The sequence below is a fragment of the Lactuca serriola genome, chromosome 2 (genome assembly GCF_051521515.1).
Source record: "Lactuca serriola cultivar US96UC23 chromosome 2, Lser_US96UC23_V15, whole genome shotgun sequence".
Taxonomy (NCBI): domain Eukaryota; kingdom Viridiplantae; phylum Streptophyta; class Magnoliopsida; order Asterales; family Asteraceae; genus Lactuca; species Lactuca serriola.
The window spans coordinates 4,202,559-4,220,647 of record NC_136409.1 but is presented as its reverse complement, the minus strand read 5'-3'; the positions used below and the strand labels follow the sequence as shown (position 1 = coordinate 4,220,647).

The 18,089-nt window shown below is 36.3% G+C and overlaps 1 protein-coding gene across 1 annotated transcript; it reads left to right on the top strand.

Annotated features, from left to right (window-relative positions):
• Window positions 1-909: 909 nt before the first annotated feature.
• LOC145085905 (uncharacterized) lies at window positions 910-16,168 on the top strand. Its single transcript, XM_079023590.1, has 8 exons — window positions 910-1,051; window positions 8,278-10,996; window positions 11,141-11,671; window positions 12,115-12,705; window positions 13,587-14,246; window positions 14,502-15,530; window positions 15,654-15,693; window positions 15,778-16,168. Exons 2-7 carry the CDS (start codon window positions 8,306-8,308, stop codon window positions 15,672-15,674), a joined length of 5,523 nt encoding a protein of 1,840 aa, XP_078879716.1. The 5' UTR covers window positions 910-1,051; window positions 8,278-8,305; the 3' UTR covers window positions 15,675-15,693; window positions 15,778-16,168.
• The last annotated feature ends 1,921 nt before the right edge of the window (window positions 16,169-18,089 follow it).

The window sequence follows — 18,089 nt, the reverse complement described above, 5'->3', positions numbered from 1 at the left end:
ATTTCTGCAATTTTTACTTAAATCAAGTATTACACAATTGCCCCACCATCGGCGACGAGTCCACCACCGTTTACGTCCGCTTCACTTCTGCCGATTGGCGCACAGACAACCTTGTCCTCAACAACAATGAAGAACCTGAGGAAAACGATACATAACAACAAAACCTTACGCATGCTGCTCTGATTATTTGAGGAAATGTATGAGTTGTCAGTGATTCCAGGGTGTTTGGGGTTGTTTTTAAAATAACTTCTGGATTTTAACTTTTTCAAAAAGTTAAAAAAAAAAGCCAAAAGTTGTTTGGATAGTTCAAAATATCTTTTGAAAATAACCTTTGGTAAGATGAAAATAAGGAGCTTCTAAAAGTCACAAAAATATGAGTTTTTGTGATTTTTTGTTGTTTTACCTATAAAAGTTAAATAAAAAGTTTTTTTTTCCGAATCCAAACACATTTTAAAGACCTTCTTTTGCAAAAAGCCATTTTACAAAAAGTATCTCTACAAGAAGGACTTTTGATGCTCAAAAGTAATCTCAAACACCCTCCAAGTTATGGGGTAGGAATAATAACAAAAATGCAGCTAATAAGTAGAAACAGAATATTAAGCACCACTCAAAACATGATTAGTTTCTTAACTACGACGTCTAGTTATTTTAAGCTTACTTAGTTTAAGGACCTTTATGCAAAATTTTGTAAAATAGGTTTGACACAGGGACCATAACTGCAACAAATGAATCTTGTGGACTGTACCTGCATGATTTCGGAAAGCATAAGAAAATATATAAGCAAATGGGTGGTTAGGAAACCAAGTGGTGAGCACATGTTAGATCTCGATCTCTTAACTTTTTAATATGTAGTATATGAGAAATAAAAACAAAAGTTGATATAAAAAATTTACTTGAAAGGCGTGAGCATTCCACCAAACCCACACGACCTCCCAAACTTTTGATTATAAAACCCTGTCAGTAGTCAATACCTTTTCTTCTTTACCCTCTTTTAGACTTTGAATCCTTTTGTTTGCCAGAAGAACATTGCAAGACTAAAACTAAAAGCCAGGTATTGTTTTTGTTTATTAATATTGTGTATTACTTTACAAGCAATCCATTAATTTGGTATGAACACAGAATAAACTTTGTTTTAATTTTAATCTGATTTTTTAGTTTAAAAAACACTAAGCTAATATCAACTATATCTGGTTGTAAATCTTTGCAATTAGCCTCAACTTCCATATATTTCAATTCTGTTTCTATTCCAATATAAAATCGTACTTTTATTTTTCTCTATTATAAAATTGTATTTTCAATTTTCATTTCCCATATTAATGCATTGTAATTTAATTTAATTTTTTTGTATTAATGCATTGTACTCTGCAAAATCTATCCCATTATAGCATTATGTTTTAAATTTTTTTATTTTTTATTTTGTTAGACAATACTTTGCAAAATATGTCCAACTACAACTATGAAAATGTTGTATCTGGATAACATTGTTGGTAGATTCAGACATGGCAATTGTCATTAACATGGGTCTTTTTTCATTTCAACCTAGATGATGAGAGAGATGTTAAATGCAAATAATGACTATGCAAAACTTTGTTTGTCATTGTGGACTTAGCTTATCACAACTTCATACTTTCATATTTTGTTTAGGGAAAATGACATATAGGCCCTATAATGTTTTTAGGGTTTACCCATTTAGTCACTTAATTTATTTTTTGGCCTAATAAGGAAATGAAGTAGTGGGAACCTGTTTATTTAGCCATCTTCACCTCTTTTTGCCGGTTTTATTGACAAACAGTCAAAAATTGCCACATCAGCCATTGAAAGTAATATCACCTTTTGACCATTTCTTTGTTACCATAGATCCGGACACAAACCCATCAGCCTCTCTTGTTTTATCACAGAAAATCTATCATTTCCTCCTTTTCAATTTCCAAATCCATTTTGCAATACCAAGTGATATAATGACACTATCACAGGAGACTGCACCTTGTGCACCGAACAGGGGATAAGAAGCAAAAACAGGGGATAAAAGTTTTTTGGGAAAATTGCTTGGTTACCAAGCTTTCTTAGAAACGAGAATACACAACTTGTTCTCGAATTAATTAACAAAGCTACATATGTCCTCTACTTATACTAAAACAATAAGTATTTGACTCATATAAAACTGGAACAAAAACAATTAATTAAAAAAAATTCCCAAAATGCCCTTCCACCTAAAACCATCTTTTTTCTGAATTTATCCAACATACCCGCGTGAAAACCTCGTTTCTGTATGTATGATACTGATGGGTTTCATTTATGAACAACGGGGTTATGAGGAAAGAAGATGATTTGAAAAGGTGTGGCGGTGAAAAGGAGTTGTAGGGCATGCTACAGATGGTCTTCTATGACAGGCGATTACAGGCATAGTTGAATTAGGATTCCAACTAACTCCTTCCTTGAGGTATTACATGTATCTTGCGAACTCTGGTTTAGCTGTCGCCTATTTCTTCCGGCTCCTCTTCTCGAATAAGCTGAAAAGGGGATCAAGTTTGCTCAGTTTCTTCGCCTCCTTTTGTATGATATTTGGGACTTTAGGTTCTGGCACAAACTTCACCGGAAAATTGCCGAAGAAATTCGGAGGCAACGTTGTGGATATGATCATCTGAGGCATAGATCGTCAGTGGTGAGTTCGCTGATTAATTGATTGTATCCCCGACGACCTTTCCTCGTGCTCATCGCTCTGAATATGGCTCCGCAAGTGTATTGAGAAAAAAGGAATTTGGGGTTGAGTTTTGTGGGTAAAGTCGTAGAAGATGGAAGGTTTTGTAGGCGTGAGAATTTCTTTTATATGGTCTTCTATGGTAGGCGAATGAGGAAAATGGAGGGAAGGAGGGAAGAATGAGGAAAATGTTATGGGGCAAGTGAAATGGGGTCATAAGAAGTGCTTATGTGGCAAGGGGTAACCGGTTTACCCCTTCAATTCTACCAAAATGACCTAATAGATCCGACAAAAACAAGTTTGTTCCCTTATCAGGCTAAAAAATAAGTTAAGTGACTAAATAGGTAAACCCTATAAACATTATAGGGCCTATATGTCATTTTCCCTTTTGTTTATCTTTACATTTATAAATAAACAAGTACACATTTAAAGATTCATCTTCTTTTAATCATTCAAACTTCATATGGCTTTGGATTTTTCTTTTTTAAACAGAATAAATAATCCGTAAAAAGTTGACCATATTGGATGCCATTTTGTTGATTTCTATTACCATCATTTTGTATAACATTATCAAAGCTTTAGGTCTAGATTATGAGATAACACTTTCTACAGGTTAAACTATAAAATATTCTTCTATTCGTTCATCTTTCATTACAGGGAAAATACACAATATATATAGAGGAAGAAAATAAGAGATCCTGTCTTCAAGGCTAAGAAAAGGAAACACAATAAAGGATTAAAAAAATACGTGAATAAGAAAAGGAAAGAATCAATAATTGGAATAATCTAAAACTCCCCCTCAAGTTGGAGCATGAAGGTTGCAAATGCCCAACTTGTTAAGTAGAGATTGAAGATGTTTAGCTCCCAAAGCTTTGGTAAACAAATCCGCAACTTGAGACTTAGTGTCGATGTGTAACAATTTCACTTCTTTCGACTCGACGCGTTCACGGACAAAATAACAATCCATTTCAACGTGCTTGGTACGCTCGTGAAATACCGGATTGTTTGCAATGTGTTTCACAGCCATGTTGTCACACAATAGTTGAGTAGGATCACTTTGTTCTAGACCTAACTCTTTTAGAAGCCATCGAAGCCAAATGACTTCACTAACCGTAGTTGCCATTGCTCGATATTCAGCTTCCGCGGAAGAGCGAGACACAACAGACTGCCTTTTCGATTTTTTATGATATCGGGGCTCCCCCCAGAAGTAATAAGTAACCGGTCCTCGATCTTCTCGTATCTGGACACCCAAGCCAATCTGAATCGGTATAGACAATTAAATTTGCATCACCCTCCTTTGGAAGTAGAATCCCCTGTGCCGGTGTAGCTTTTAAGTATCTCAACACCCTCATAGCAGCATTCATGTGGCTTTCACGAGGATCCGTCACAAACTGGCTTAAAATGTTGACCGAGTAGGTAATGTCGGGCCTGGTTGCTTGTAAGTATAACAATCTTCCTACAAGTCTTCTATATTTATTTGCATCAACTCGCTTATCTTCATCATTCTTTTGGAGTTTAGCATTTTGCTCCATGGGAAAAGCGCTAGGCCGACACCCCATCATTCCACTATCCTCCAGGATATCAAGAATATACTTCCTTTGATTGAGCACTATTCCGTCTCGAGTACGAGTCACTTCGATACCTAAGAAGTATTTCAAGGGGCCTAGATCCTTAATGCTAAACTTCTCATTCAAGAATGTTTTCGTTTCTTTGATCTTTTTCTCATCGTTTCCCACAATTATGACATCATCTACATATATGAGTGCCGCCACGAATGAGTTTTCCGGTTTAAAGATGAATAACGAGTGGTCCGCTTGAGACTGTCTGAAACCGATCATACGTAACGATGAAGTAAATTTTTGATACCAATTCCTTGAAGCCTGCTTGAGACCGTAAAGGGATTTTCTGAGACGACATACTTTGTTTTCGTTTCCTTTCTCGAAACCTTGTGGGATTTTCATATAGACCTCTTCGTGTAATTCTCCGTGTAAGAAGGCATTGTTTACGTCAAGTTGATTGATAATCCAATTTTTCTTGACCGCCACTGCTAAAAGGGTCCGAACGGTGACGAGTTCGGCTACCGGGGCGAACGTGTCATGAAAGTCAATGCCTTCCATTTGAGTGAAACCCTTTGCTACTAGTCTCGCCTTGTATCTTTCGATCTCGCCGTTCAGTTTTGTATTTTATTTTATATATCCATTTTGAATCAATCGCACGCTTCCCTTTCGGCAATTCTTCAAGAGTCCATGTACCGTTTTGTTCGAGGGCTCGTATCTCCTTCTTCATGGCTTCTCTCCAATTTACATTTTTTACGGCTTGGCTGAAACTCTTTGGCTCATTATTGGTGCTGATTCCCGCTAGGAATGCTCTGTGAGAATGAGTGCAATTTTTGTAAGAAATAAAATTGGCTAAAGAATGTACCGTAGAGGAGTCTCGATTGGTGATGGGTGTTGCTTGGTCTATGGATGATGGCAAGTTAACAATGTATTCATTGAGGTAGGCCGGCCGCGACCTATTCCTTCCTTCTCTAGTGAGTGGAGGATTTTCAACATTAATTTCAACCGAATCTTCTTCATGCGTGTGTGAATTATTTGACTCCATGTGCATGCCATTTGAATTTACATTCACACTATCAACGTTGTCTTGCATGGGAAAATCATCTTCATGCATATTTTGTGGAGCATTAACTTCTTCATGGCCCACTGGTACACTTTGATCATCTTCTTTATTAGTGACGGTTTGTTCATCGGTAAAGGTTTTATGATGCCATGTGGGTGCTTCAAATATATCGCCTTCTTCATTTTCAATTTGTATTTTTTCCTTACCATGGGGAAACATATTCTCAACAAATTTTACATCTCTTGACACCACCATTTTCTTGTTCTTTATATCAAAAATCTTATATCCCTTTGTGCCATGCGGGTAACCCAAGAAAATTCCCAGTCTCCCCCTTTCCTCGAACTTATCTCCTCTCGTTTCTGTGTTGCGATAATATGCAAGACAACCAAAAACTTTCATGTGGTCATAACTTGGTTTTTGGTTGTAGACAATTTCGTATGGGGTTTTGTTGTCAATCGTCTTGGAAGGGAGACGATTTATGATGTAAGCCGCCGTTAAGATGCACTCGCCCCAAAAGGTAGAAGGTAACTTTGCTTCAAATCGTAGAGCTCTTGCTGTCTCGAGTAGATGTCGATGTTTTCGCTCAACAACCCCATTTTGTTGAGGGGTATGGGGACAAGTGGTTTCGAGAAGAATTCCTTGTTCCGTGTAAAAGTTCACCATGCGATTCGAGGTGAACTCCCCCCCATTATCACACCGGACCCTTTTTACACATTTATTAAATTGAGTTTTGATCATTTTACAGAAACCAATCAAGCAATCACTTGCATCGGATTTATGTCGTAAAAGAAAAACCCATACTGATCGACTAAAATCATCAACAATCGTAAGAAAATAATTTGCATGCGTAAGTGAAGGCATTCGGTATTTTCCCCATATATCGCAATGTAAAAGTTCAAAACACTCTGTTGATTTGATAGAACTAACAGGAAAGGGCAATCTAGTAAACTTTGCCCTTGCACAAGAGTCACAAGCCATATTGTTCGAGCTTAAAGAAAAAAAAATCAAAATGTGAAAGTTTGCTATGTGAGGCATGTCCCAAGCGTTTGTGCCATACTTCACCTGTTGTTGCTAAGGCTTCTCTTTTATTTTCTTTGACTTTCATCCGGTATAGACCTCGTTGGCAACTACCCGTCCCAATCAATCTCCTCGAACTCAAGTCCTGCATAACAAAAAAAATCCGGGAAGAATGTTATGGCACATTTAAGTCCTTTTGTTAACCGGCTAACAGATAACAAGTTACACGTGAAGTCTGGAACATACAAAACATCTCGGATTTCACTCACGTTAGGTAAAGTACAAGTTCCTTTTCCCTTTACAGGAATAGAGTCGCCATTTGGTATTGTCACAGGTAATTCATGTGATGGTTCAACATTGTTGTGAAGGGAATCAAGAATGTGGGTTATGTGCTCGGTACAACCTGAGTCTACAACCCAATCGTTACCTTCATCAAATTTACCTGCCATGTTGGCTGCCGGTTGAGTAACATCAATATTCTGAGAATTTTTCGCTGTGAACAGATTGACAAATTGCCTATACTGTTCGCTGCTTAGTCCAGCTATAGTAATCTTTTCATCACCATGCTTATCATTCATTGAGTCCCGTTCTGTTTCAACAAAAGCTGCTTTCGCTTTTCCTTTTTCTGGTTTCCCTTTTGCCGAGCCACCATTCCGGGTAACCGAGCCGCTTGAAACAACGGTCACGAGTGTGTCCGTCTTTTCCGCAAAAATCACAATGTTCAACTTTATCATTTCCTCCTCTTTTTCCATTTCTTGAACCCATTTTTCTTTGTGACCAAACATCAGCATCATGTTTTATGTGAGCTTGAAACGCAGCTGTTTCACTATTGGTCCTTTTTCCAGTTAAGATTGCCCATTGCTGCTCGTCTTCTGCCACAAGGTGGTATGCCTCACCTAAAGTAGGAATAGGCTTCATTGCTAATATTTGGGTTCTGATCGTGGATAACTCACTGTCGAGTCCAAGTAAGAACTCGTATAATCTCTCCTTGTCTCTTAGTTCAGTGAGTCTTTTACTGATCCCACATTTGCAACCTGCACAAGAACATTTGGGTATATTAAAAACTGAACTTATCTCGTCCCAAAGTGCCCTTAGCTTGGTGTAATATGTAGAAACAGAAGCCCCGTCTTGCTTAGTTGTTGTGAGAAGTTGTTTTAGTTCATACGCCCTAGGTGCGCTTTCCTTCCCGAAGCGTTCACGGAGGTCGTTCCAGATTTCTTCGGCAGTGCTAGCATATTTGACACTAGATCTGATCTCCCTTTCCATGGCTGTAGTCAGCCACCCTTTAATCATGGCATCGCATCGAAGCCACCCCATATGATTAGCATGTGTCTTTTCTGGTTTCTGAAGGGTTCCGTCAACGAACCCTATTTTATTTTTCGCAAACAGAAAATTCTCCATTTCTTGAACCCAATCAAGATAGTTGTTGTCGTTTAATGTTTCATTCACATGCATTTACCTCGGATAGTCTGACGGGTGAAGATAGTAAGGAGAGCCATGGTCGGATGTTTCGTTGTCAGTCTTGTTTGATGAGCCGCTGCCATTGTCGTCTTCCCCAGCCATGTTGAATGGAGATTGTTATTTTAGGGTTTTGTTCAAGCGGTACGTAACCCGCTTTGATACCATATAAAATATTCTTCTATTCGTTCATCTTTCATTACAGGGAAAATACACAATATATACAGAGGAAGAAAATAAGAGATCCTGTCTTCAAGGCTAAGAAAAGGAAACACAATAAAGGATTAAAAAAATACGTGAATAAGAAAAGGAAAGAATCAATAATTGGAATAATCTAAAATAAACTAACATTATTCGTCTATGGGCCAGAGTTAATACAACCATATACTCAGTGAAATGAATTTAGGATGCATGAAATTGCTCGATTATAGATTTCCATCGAATTCCCTTTGTTAACCTTGTTGGCTACTATACAATGTATGCAGGTGCTACCACAAGTGAGATTTGCCAGCAATGGAGGTTGCTATTGAAATAGTGAGAGGAGTTGTTCAAGTTCTCATGGTTCCCGTTAAAAAACAACTGGATTACCTAATTTCCTACAAAAAGTATGTGAAGGATATGCACGCCAAATTGAAGGATCTGGATGCTGCAAGAGTCGGCGTGGAATCCCAGAAGAAGCAAAACAGAGAAAGACGTCTTGAGGTTCCTGCCCAAGTCGACCCTTGGTTGATAGAAGTAGAAAAGATGAACGAAAAGGTGGAAGACTTTCCAAGTGAAGTCCTTGGTTGTCTTGATCTCAAGAGTAGGCACAAGCTCGGAAGGAAATCCTTCAAGATATTTAAGGAGATCGAAAGTGTTTTGGGACGATGCCCTGCTATCCAAGGTACTGAACTACAAATTCCAGTAGGGAGAATTGATTCCACCATTGCATGCACATCTACACCATCAAGTGATCGAAATGACTTCCGCTCAAGAGAGAAGACTTTTACGGAAACACTAGAATCACTTGGACCCAACAACAGTTCCCACATGGTAGCCTTATGTGGTATGGGTGGAGTCGGAAAGACTACAATGATGAGGAAGCTGAAAGAGGTTGTGATAGCAAAGAAAATGTTTAATCATTATGTTGAGGTGGTTATAGGGGAAAAGACGGACCCCATTGCTATTCAGCAAGCTGTTGCAGAGTACCTTGGTATAAATCTAACCGAAACCACTAAGCCAGCAAGAACTGAGCAGCTGTGTAAATGGTTCACAAACAATTCAGATGGAGGAAAGAAGAAGTTCCTGGTAATCCTGGATGATGTATGGCAGTCCGTTGATATGGAGGATATTGGTTTAAGTCGTTTGCCAAATCAAGGTGTCGACTTCAAGGTTTTGATTACATCACGGGACAAAGCCGTTTGCACTGAGATGGGAGTTAAAGCTGATTCAGTTATCAAGGTGAGTGTCCTAGAGGAAGCTGAAGCACAAAGCTTATTCTGCCAACTTTGGGAACCTTCTGATGATGTTGATCCTGAGCTCCATAAGATCGGAGAAGAAATTGTAAAGAAGTGTTGTGGTCTACCCATTGCCATTAAAACCATGGCCTGCACTCTTAGAAGTAAAAGCAAGGATACATGGAAGAATGCACTTTCTCGTTTACAGCACCATGACATTAACACAGTTGCGCCAGCTGTCTTTAAAACCAGTTATGACAATCTTCAAGACGAGGTGACTGGAGCTACTTTTTTGCTCTGTGGTTTGTTTCCGGAGGATTTCAATATTCCTAGCGAGAACCTACTGAGGTATGGTTGGGGATTAAAGTTATTCAAGGGACTGGATACTATAAGAGAAGCAAGATACCAGCTGAACGCCTGCATTGAGCGGCTCATTCATACAAATTTATTGATTGAATGTGATGTTGTTGGATGCGTCAAGATGCACGATCTGGTGCGTTCTTTTGTTTTGGATATGTTTTCTAATTCAATCAAGCATGCTTCGATTATCAACCATGGTAGCAGTAAGCCAGGATGGCTTGAAACTGAAAATGACATGAGCGCCTCTTGCAAAAGAATCTCCTTAACATGCAAGGGTATGATTGAGTTTCCTAGTGACCTCAACTTTCCAAACCTCTCAATTCTGAAGCTTATGCATGGAGATAAGTTGCTGAGGTTTCCTCGAAACTTTTACGAAAAAATGGTAAATCTTCAGGTTATATCATTTGATCATATCATGTATCCTATGCTTTCCTCATCACTTGAATGCTGCACCAACCTTCGAATGCTTTGTGTCCATGAATGCTCATTGGCATTTGATTTTTATTCTATTGGAAACCTGTTGAATCTTGAGGTGCTCAGCTTTGCTAAATCTGGCATTAAATCGCTACCTTCCACAGTCAGAAATTTGAAGAAGCTAAGGATATTGGATGTGACAGGTTGTGATGGTCTATGTATAGATAATTCTATCTTCAAAAAACTGGTCAAGATTGAAGAGCTTTATGCATGCCGTTTTGATCATTATCAAGGGACCATTAGCTTTACAGGTGATAACTGCAATGAAGTGATAGAACGCTGGAAAAACATTTCTGCATTGGAATTTGACTTCTGTGAAAACAATTCTCAGTGGAAGAATCTATCATTTAAGAATCTTGAACAATTCAAGATCTCAGTGGGAGGTTGTTTAAAAGGAGAAGATGATTTCATAAAGAGAAAGCTCTCATTCAAAAACACGTTGACATTGGTAATCAAGAAAGGTGAAGTATCGGGATCTAGAATTAACAGTTTGTTTGAGAAAACGGAGGTGCTTTGTCTAAGTGTGGAAGATATGAATGATCTTGAAGATGTTGGGGTGAAGTCCTCACTTGGTCCTCAGTCCTCTTCATTCCACAATTTAAGAATCCTTATTGTTTCAGAATGTGCAGAGTTGAAATACCTGTTCACAATCAGTGTTGCAAAAGTTCTTTCAAATCTTGAGCATCTTGAGGTTTTTGATTGCCTTGTTATGAAAGAACTCATACATACCGAAGATAGAGGAGAAGAGACAATTACATTCCCCAAGTTGAAGGTTCTATCATTGAGTGAGCTACCAGAGCTATTGGGTTTATGTCAGAATGTCAACATAATTGCGCTACCACAAATCGTGAAGTTGAGAATTGGAGGCATTCCAAATATCACAAGCATTTTTTCCAAGAATAAGCCGGCAACATCTTGCTTGTTAAAGGAAGAGGTAAATATGTTTTTATGTTAATACAGTTCAAACAATCTTTTCGATCAAAAGTTTCAAAAAAATGTTGCTTTCACACTGTGTTTTATGTGTAATAACTGGTGAACTATATACAAAAAGTTATATATAACTTCATTTTTTTGTCAGGTTTTCATTCCTCAGCTGGAGCATCTGTGCATTTGGGGTATGGAGAATCTGAAGGAGATATGGCCTTGTGACTTTAGGAGTGGTGAGGAAGTTATGTTGAGAGAGATTGAAGTGATGGACTGTGAAAATCTTGTGAATATATTTCCTTGCAATCCCAGCCCATTGCTGCGTCATCTTGAAGAACTTCAAGTCAGGGATTGTGGATCCATTGAAGTGTTATTCAACATCGACATGGATTGTGTTGGTGAGACTGGAGAAGGAGGCAGCAGCAGCTTGAGACGAATTGAAATAGTTGGATTAGGGCAGCTAAGGGAGGTGTGCAGGATAAAAGGTGCAAATCACTCCTGTCTCCCTATCCGTGGGTTTCAAGCTCTTGAAAGCATAAGTATTTATAGTTGTAAGAGATTTAGAAATGTGTTCTCACCTACCACCACCAATTTTGATCTTGGGGCACTTACCTACATGAATATATACGGTTCGGGAGAAATTGAGAGAAAATACGGATTGGTGGAAAGTAGCCAAGGACGAGAGGTAGGGTTTAATGAATTTTAGTTTCTATTTAACTAACTACAAAATAAATTACCAACTCCATCTCTTCTCTGAAATTAAAGATTTCGCATTTTCTTCAATAGATACCAAAATTTTGTTTGATGGGTAGGAACCAGTTGCAGCTTTTCGTGATTTATTATTCAAACAACCTTCAAAAAAGTGCTTTGACTGTCTTTCTGTGATTTTTTTGACCCTTCCATGTCATAATTTTGTCACAATCAAATAACAAAATGTTCATCATTTTAAGGACAAATCGGAATGTTGTTAAGTTGTTGACTATATCTGTCGTTTCCAAATATTCCTTACAATAATACTTAAAATAAAAATGATCCTTCTCAAATCTAAATGTTTAAGAAAAAGAATTGTGAATGGATGTTCAGTTACAAATTGTGGAGGTTAAATTTCTTGTTATGATATCTGTGCAGAATACTCTGTTCCCAACCTGTCTCTTACATTCATTTCATCACCTCCGTAAGCTTGAGTTGGAGAAATATGAAGGAGTGGAGGTGATATTTGAGATCAAGAGTACTCCAACAAGTCAGGATAATCAACAGCGAATACTTCCCTACCTTGAGAATTTGAATATAAGCTCTTTGGAGAGGGTCAGTCGCGTATGGAAGTTTCATTGGAATGAGTTCTTAATTCTTCACAGAAAACCATTTGAATCCCCATTCCACAACCTCACAACCATATTTATTGATAATTGCAAAAGCATTAAGTACTTGTTTTCACCTCTCATGGCAAAGCTTCTTTCCAACCTAAAGAAAATCAAGATAGACAATTGTGATGGTATGGAAGAAGTGGTTTCAAATAGAGACGATGATGAAGAAGAAGAAAAAATAACATCTACATCTACCCACACAACAAGCACCACTCTCTTCCCTCTTCTTGATTCTCTCATTTTATATGGCCTGCATAATCTCAAGTGTATTGGTGGTGGTGGTGCCAAGGCTGGGAACAATGAAATATCTTTCAACAGTACCACTACAACTACCTCCTTTCTTGGTCAAGATAAGGTATGTTTTCAACATATTCAGCTACCTATTTAATTTCCCTATAAAAATCCTTTTTTTCTTTGGAATATTCTTCTGGTACTAAGCATATACTAGAAAAATTCAACAAACCGCCTAGAAGATAATGAAAAAGTTAGGGCATGTAATTGAGTCATCGGCTGCTATACAAACCCAACGATGAGATTAGAAGGCATAAAAAATATCTTTCATTTGAACACACAAGAGAATGAAATTTGTACAGCTTGTACTTGGATTTCGAGTTATTCTTGTATGTGTATATCAGTATTTGGATTTTCAACAGTGTTAAACTCAGATTTCTATTAAGTAACACACAATGTCAATAAATTTCTTCAAATTAATTTATGGCTAATATTAGTTTTGTTCTAATTTATGCATGATGTTCAACTACTAATGATATACATTCTTCTCCTATTATATGTCTTATACAAGAACATCTCATCATTAACCAAAGTATTACAAAATCATTGGCCAGGTTGTTTCTCATTTCAAGTAGAAAATATAAGCTTCTTGTTCTAAACATATGCTCTCTTAACCTGGTTAATCTTGCATTCCAAAATTTTAGCCCCACATTAAAATTCTCTTTTTGTTTCAACCTCCTGTTCTAAACATATGATTTCTTAACATCATTAATTTTGCATTCCAAAATTTTAGTCACACATTAAAATACTTTTGTGTTTCACCTTCCTGGGCTACATTGTTTTTGAACCAGTTTCGTGATGTTGATCATTGAGACAATTCCTTACAAAGAACCAAATGTTGAGTTGAATTACTTTCATAAAGCAGTGTATGTGTGGGTAACAAAAAACTAAGCTTTGTTAATAATCTAACATAAATTTACATTAACTTTTTGTTATTTACTGTAGTTTTCTCAAGGGAATGGTGTTTCTTGGAGCTTATGCCAATACTCTAGAGAGATAATTATATATGATTGCCATGCACTGTCAAGTGTGATTCCATGGTATGCAGCAGGACAAATGCGAAATCTTCAAGTGCTGAAAATAGAGTATTGCCATGGGATGAAGGAGATGTTTGAAACTCAACGGATCAACAAAAGTTTTATTAGGATGAAACTGGGCAACCTAAAGATATTGAAAATCGATGGTTGTGACCTTTTGGAACATATATTCACATTTTCCACACTTGAAAGCCTTGTACAACTTGAAGAGTTAAATATTGAGAAATGCAAGGCATTGAAAGCGATTGTGGTGAAGGAAGAAGATGATGGAGAGCAAACAACAAAGGCATCTTCTTCTAAGGTTGTGGTCTTTCCTCGTCTAAAATCCATTGTACTATTTAAACTACCAGAGGTGGTGGGTTTCTTTTTAGGGACAAATCATGAGTTCCAGTGGCCTTCATTGGATGATCTTGTGATAAAGGACTGCCCACAGATGAAGGTGTTCACAGCTGGTGGGTGCACAGCTCCACAGCTCAAGTATGTGCAAACAAGCTTAGGCAAACATCTTCGTGGACATTGGTTTAACTCTCATGTGACAACCACTACTACTGGGCAGCATCATAAGGAGGTATAATTGTTTATATATATTTCACATGCATATATTATATGATTAATAAGAAAATCATGATGCCAAAGCATTTTTAAACACATTACAATTAAGATTATATAATCCATTTTGTCCATATCTAACTAAAGCAGTAACCCAACTTAAACTTGTTTTAGTTACCAACATTAATTAATCTCTTAATTATTAATCATTACTTTTCCAAATGTTTTTGTTCAACATTTGCCTTATTATATTCCCTCTCTTCTGGCCTTGCAGAGTACAAGCTTCTCCTTCTCTGCTGCTACTTCAGAAGAGATCAACATTTGGTCTTTTCATAATCTGATTGAATTACATATGGAATTTGATAGATCTGTTGAAAAGATTATTCCAGCTAATGAGTTGGTACGATTGCAAAAGCTTGAAAAGATTCAGGTAAAGGAATGTAATTTGGTAGAGGAGGTATTTGAAGTTTTGGAAGGGACAAGCAGTGGTTTTGATGAATCACAAACAACTCTTGTCAAACTTCCAAACTTAACACAAGTGAAGTTGGTGGGGCTACATTGTCTCAGTCATATATGGAAAAGCAATCCGAGTACAGTATTTGAGTTTCCAAACCTAACAAGAGTCTGTATTGAGATATGTTATAGTTTAGAACATGTTTTTAGTAGTGCCATGGTTGGTAGCCTAAAGCAACTCAAGGAGCTACAAATAATTAATTGTGATAACATGGAGGTGGTATTTGTTCAGGACGGAAATTTCGTTGTAGAAAAAGAGGAGGAATCTGATGGAAAAATGAATGAGATTGTGTTGCCTCGTCATCCGAAGTCCTTAGAACTTTATGCACGTAATCGATGGACATTATTTGAGTTTCCAAACCTAACAAGAGTCTGTATTGAGAGATGTGGTAGGTTAGAATATGTTTTTAGTAGTTCCATGACTGGTAGCCTAAAGCAACTTCAGGAGCTAAGCATATCTAAATGCCACAAGATGGAGGAGGTAATCGTTAAGGACACAGATACTGCTGTAGAAGAAAAGGAGGAATCTAATGGCAAAACGAATGAGATTGTGTTCCCTCGTCTCAAATCCTTAAAACTTTCTAAACTTCGATGTCTCAAGGGGTTTTTCTTAGGGAAGGAGGATTTTTCATTCCCATTATTGGATACTTTGACGATCCAGAAATGCCCAAAAATAATGACTTTCACCACGGGAAATTCTGCTGCTCCAGATCTAAAAGGAATCGAAACAGGGTTTGGCTGGTTTTATGTGGAGGAAGACATCAACTCCTTTATAAAGATGAAACAACAAGTAGGTATTCTTAAAGTGCATTTGAAAAGACGTCCTGTATGATTTTTGCTATATATTTTCATCAAAAGCCCCGACTATTTTCTCTGTATTTTCACCTTTATATCTATTACGTGTTTTATGCAGCATTATAAAAGATGTTACTAATGGCAAGTTATTATCAAAGGTAGATTCTATTTTCACATAGTCCTTGATGCCTAAAACCTTTTTTTCTTATGCATTAATGGCGCCTTCTATTCATGTTTTTCAGATCATGGTGATGTCGACTCTTGCATTGAATTACAATTGAGATCGTGTTTGCTTTTCCGTGAACTAAATCATAATCAAAGAGGATAAGTTATGATAATTTCAACCATTTGATATCTGACTTTGAAAAAGACGTTACTTATGTTCATCTTTTAGTTCTAGTTAGTACTCAATTCTTTGTTGGTGTAAATAAGAAGGGTAGTTTGGTCATTATGTTTTCTTTGATTGATCAGGACAAAGCCATGTTGTCTGTAGTTTGCAAGAGCTGAGGATTATTTGTTATTTTCTCCTTTTTTCTTGGCTAGTTCTCTTTTATAAGCTAGGATTAGGTGTCATTTTTAGCGTGTGTAATTTCTATTATATCCAGCAGAAAATAAGATGTGAAAGTTGGTTCATCTTCTTGCCTCTTTTATTTTTATGCTCTCCTTCCTGTAGATCACGCAGCAAAGTGCTGCTTTACTTTGTTATTATAATATATCTTCTTTTTGTAGTGGGTTTGTTCACAGAGGGCTGGTTCCAACATTCTTTCCCTCCGTTTTAGTTCTAATTTCTTATGCATTAATGGCACCTTGAGGGTTACGCCTCAGTCGATTTTCTAAACCATGGTTGCATGGTTGCTTTTTTCTCTGTGAGTTTTAGAAGCCTAAAGAATTAATGTCATTTTATATATATATATATCTATCTATATCTTGATTAATATTTATAACTATTTTAGTTTTGATTTATTTTTCTAAGACACCCTTTGTAGTTGCAAAAAAAATCTAGAAGATCTACGTGTATACTATTTTATTTTTTATTTTTCTGCAACAGAAAGATTCTTTTAGAAGTTATATAATAAAGTATAATGGTAATATATTTTTTTTAATACTTTGTGTATTATTCATTTAAGAGTTATGAATATTGTCACCATCATCGCAATTGCTAAAATCCCACAAAAGTTTTGTGCTAGAAAAACTTGAACATATTTTCTCAAGTTTCTGCTGTTAGAATAAATCTACACTAGTGTGGCTTTAGGACTATTTTCGTAATATGTCTAGATTAGAGGTATATTTACGTTTTATGCCCTGAACTATGTCATGATGATAGAAACAGTCCTCAAACTAACGTGAGATGTTACTTGGCAATCGTGGTATTATAGAGAAAAGAAAACTAACCACCCTCCAGATTTCTGAAGAACATCTCACATTAGTTGGAGGACCAGTTGTGCATTCACTATATAATTCAGGGTGTATACAGTAAATATACCTCTAACTCAGATTTCATTACAAAAATGATACTAAGATTTCATTAGTGTAGGTTTAATTTGACATTTGCAACTAAAATGATTCTTGAACCTAATACCAAATACATTGATTATAATGTTTTAAGCTTTACAAATATAATATTTACTTAGGGTGTCTATATGTAATTTTTTTTTATAAATGTATTAAGATTTAATGGAATAATTACAAACATGTTTACTGATTTTTTTTTGTTCCAATTTTGATATAGGTTCATTTATCTCCTGGGAGTCACTTCAACTTTCAAAAATATATAAAGAGGTCGTTAGAAGACGAATTTAAAGTAATTGTAGGAATTAGATAATTATTTATCTGTAATATCTTAGTATTTGCTATTATTTCATTTTTGAAAGATATAATGATAATTATATAACGAAAATAATATGCAATAATTAAAAAACTGTAACATTCTTATTTTTATTTATTATCTATCTGACCATTTTTTATGATGTTTCTAGCCCGATATTATGGGCTACTGCAGTGCTTTTCTTTTTTGCAAATGTTGATGGTGACATGTCTATTTATATATATATATATATATATATATATATATATATATATATATATATATATATATATATATATATAAAGGATAAATAAATTTTTAATCAATGTATTTGGTTGATGTATTACCATGTAGTATATTTCCAAAAATATAAAAAAAATGTCATAGTCGCATTACCATGATACTTTTAACTTGTATTTTGAAGGGTCTAATTAATGGTTTGGTCTAGACTTTCGTTGTAATAGGTTCTTTTGGTTCTGTATGCAGTTTTGGTAGTTTGGTTAGTAGATTACGGCCTTGTTATGAGTTTATGGCCGTAAGCCTGTTTACGGCCGTAAACCCAGAGTCGGCCCAGATCCACTATATATAGAGGTTATGTAGGTCATTTAATGGTTGTTGATGCAATAGAGTTCACGGTAGCTGTAAACAAGTTGTACCAGACGTTTTTCATTAATAGAAGTGTGTGCAAGCTTGTTCTTTATTTTGTTTCTACTTCATTCTTATTATAATCAACTGTTTTGTTTGCTTGAT